The sequence below is a fragment of the Auxenochlorella protothecoides genome (genome assembly GCF_000733215.1).
Source record: "Auxenochlorella protothecoides strain 0710 unplaced genomic scaffold scaffold116, whole genome shotgun sequence".
In the NCBI taxonomy this organism is placed as follows: domain Eukaryota; kingdom Viridiplantae; phylum Chlorophyta; class Trebouxiophyceae; order Chlorellales; family Chlorellaceae; genus Auxenochlorella; species Auxenochlorella protothecoides.
Genome location: NW_011934141.1, coordinates 9,043 through 11,789, shown reverse-complemented (window position 1 = coordinate 11,789; position 2,747 = coordinate 9,043). Strand labels below are relative to the sequence as shown.

General features: G+C 66.8%; 1 protein-coding gene across 1 annotated transcript in view; it reads left to right on the top strand.

Moving 5' to 3' along the window:
• The window catches only part of F751_0812 (Elongation factor 4), a gene marked incomplete at both ends in the record, with an annotated part of 6,230 nt that overhangs the window by 1,841 nt on the left and 1,642 nt on the right, over nucleotides 1–2,747 (top strand). The window contains 7 exons of the mRNA XM_011397631.1: nucleotides 165–281; nucleotides 440–525; nucleotides 694–819; nucleotides 1,084–1,252; nucleotides 1,522–1,828; nucleotides 2,159–2,227; nucleotides 2,471–2,610. Coding sequence (XP_011395933.1) covers nucleotides 165–281; nucleotides 440–525; nucleotides 694–819; nucleotides 1,084–1,252; nucleotides 1,522–1,828; nucleotides 2,159–2,227; nucleotides 2,471–2,610 — 1,014 coding nt within the window. The remainder of the gene's footprint in view (nucleotides 1–164; nucleotides 282–439; nucleotides 526–693; nucleotides 820–1,083; nucleotides 1,253–1,521; nucleotides 1,829–2,158; nucleotides 2,228–2,470; nucleotides 2,611–2,747) is intronic.

Below are 2,747 nucleotides of genomic sequence, written 5' to 3'. Positions count from 1 at the left end.
TTGGGGGTTGGAGCGCAGGAGGTGGGAGGCTGAGGATGTAAGGAAGCGGGCCGATTGAATAGCTTGACCGACGTGCTCGCCCCACTCTGGAGACCCTTGGCGCTGGGCCTTGGCGCCACGACCCATCCCCCCACCCGGCATCCTACCTTCTCGCGGTGATGCAGGTGCTGACGTGGAGCGGGTGCGCCAGGAGATCACCGACGTGGTCGGGCTGGACGCATCCGACGCCCTCCTCGTGTCTGCCAAGCAGGGCATCGGCATCGCGGAGGTCCTGGAGGCCGGTGAGGGGTGTGAAAGGGCTGGGCATATATTGGAAAGGAGGAGCAGGTTGTTCAGGAAATGGTGTGGCGGCATGGAACGCCACGTGTATGGTTGTGCGCTCGTGCGCATGCTGGAGACATGGCGACGTCCCATCCCCCACCGCGCCCCCCTCGTGCAGTGGTGCAGCGCATCCCGCCACCCAGGGACACGCGGGGGGACCCGCTACGGGCGCTCATCTTCGACTCCTACTACGACCCGTACAAGGTGTTCGAGGGTTGAGTACCCCACGTCCCCGTGCCTGTCGCTAGGGATGAGCAAGGGGCGTGGGCGTGGGTCGCCGAGCGGGGCGACCGTCCGGTCATCCCACCTCGACAAGCCTTGGCCCCCTCCTCTAACTGGAGGCTGGACGTTCTCCCCCTTCCCTCACTACAGGGCGTGGTGGCCCAGTTCCGGGTGATGGACGGCGAGTTGCGGAGGGGCGACGTCGTGCGCTTCATGAACACGCGGTGCGAGCATCCCGTGGCCGAGCTGGGGGTGCTGGCGCCCAAGGCCGTCGAGGTGGGTCCCCTGGGTGTGTGGCATGTGGGGTGGGGGGGGGTATTTGAAGGGGCGTGTTGCGAGCAGGGGGCAGTTGGGATCATCTCGGTGCTTGGGAGGGGTCTGCGGTGGGTGTGAGGATGGGCAGCGGGGATCGGGGGGGGGCGGGCAGCGCCGCCCTTTCTTCTGCAAGCCTCCTGGGCGGCACATGTACCCCTGTGGATGGGGCCCCCGCCTCTCCACAATCATCACCACACCACACCACACCCACTCAAACATTTGCAGGTGGAGAGCCTGCATGCTGGGGAGGTGGGCTACCTGGCGGCTGCCATCAAGTCGGTGGCCGACGCTCGCGTGGGCGACACGGTGACGCTGAAGCGCGAGCCCGCGACCGAGGCGCTGCCGGGATACACGGAGGTCAAGCCCATGGTCTTCTGCGGCATGTTCACCATCGGTGCGGGGTAGCAAAGGCGGTTCCTGGGAGTGCTCGGCGAGGCTGAGGGTGGCGGCGCCTGCCCTCTGGGCCAGGGGCTCGCCTCGACTGCCGGCGCTGCATCGGGTCTGTGGCGTCACATTCTTGGCACAATGCTGCAGGGAGCGTGCTGATGCCTCTGAATTTCATTGGTTCTCCCCTGTGCCCCGCTGCCGAGCTTCCCACCGACCTGTCCTTGCGTCCCGCTGACGTCGTCTCCCCCCATCCTTGAAATCCCCATGCGTCAACAGACGCCGACCAGTACGGGGGCTTGCGCGAGGCGCTGACCAAGCTGCAGCTGAGCGACGCCGCGCTGTCCTTCGAGCCCGAGGTGTCCTCCGCCATGGGCTTCGGCTTCCGCTGCGGCTTCCTGGGCCTGCTGCACCTGGAGATTGTGCAGGAGCGGCTGGAGCGGGAGTACGGCCTGGACCTCATCACCACCGCGCCCACCGTGGTCTTCCGCGCGCGCACCAGCGATGGCGCGGAGCACGTCGTGGACTGCCCTAGCAAGCTGCCGCCCGCCGCCACGCTGTCGGCTGTGCTGGAGCCCTACGTCAGGTGAGGGCAGGCATGGAAGTGTATGGGAGGTGTGGGGGGCCGGGGCGGAGATCACCCCAAGTGGGGATGGGGTGGGGTGGCATAAGGAGCTGGCATGGTGGGATGGACATGCCATGGCAGGACAGAAGCGCGGCACGCTTTGCAGGGGTCCAGGCATTGGGATTGGAGAAGGGGGAAATGGCCACTGATGCAGTCCAGATGCAGGGGTGGGGACCAATGCAGGCACATCCAGCCTCTGCACACCCTCGTCGGGAGATCGCCACTCGACCTCGCCGAGCTCACATCCCTATCCCCGTTGACCCGCCATTTTCAATCCTTCACACCAAGCAGACTGGAGGTCATCACGCCCAAGGAGTATGTGGGGCCCATCCTGGACCTGCTCCAGACCCGGCGCGGAGAGTGAGCGCGCCCTTTTGGGGGCCTGTCGTGCGGATGGTGGGGTGGGGCTGTTGCGCTCTCATTCCCGTGTGGGAGGCCCTGGATGGCCACACCGGCCCCCCGATGCAGCGTCGTCGCATTTGTGCCTGTGCGTTTGCCCTCATCTCTCCCTTGCTTGTCCCATGGGCAGCGCGGCACGGTGAACCCAACGCCCTTCCATCTGAGCCCCCCCCCCCCCCCAAACCCCCTCCCAACAACCGCCAGGCACATCGAGATGCAGTTCATGACCGAGGCGCGGACCACCGTGGTGTACGACATGCCCCTGGCGGAGGTGGTGATGGACCTGTTTGACGCGCTGAAGTCGCGGTCCCGAGGCTACGCGTCCATGGAGTACTCCATCACAGGTGTGGGTGGGTGTGGGTGCCTTATGTGGGGGTCGATGTAACATTCGTCGATGCGTCAACTTCGTTCGTGGCTGGCAGCCCCCCCCCCCCCCCCCCCCCCCCCCCCCCCCCCCCCCCCCCCCCCCCCCCCCCCCCCC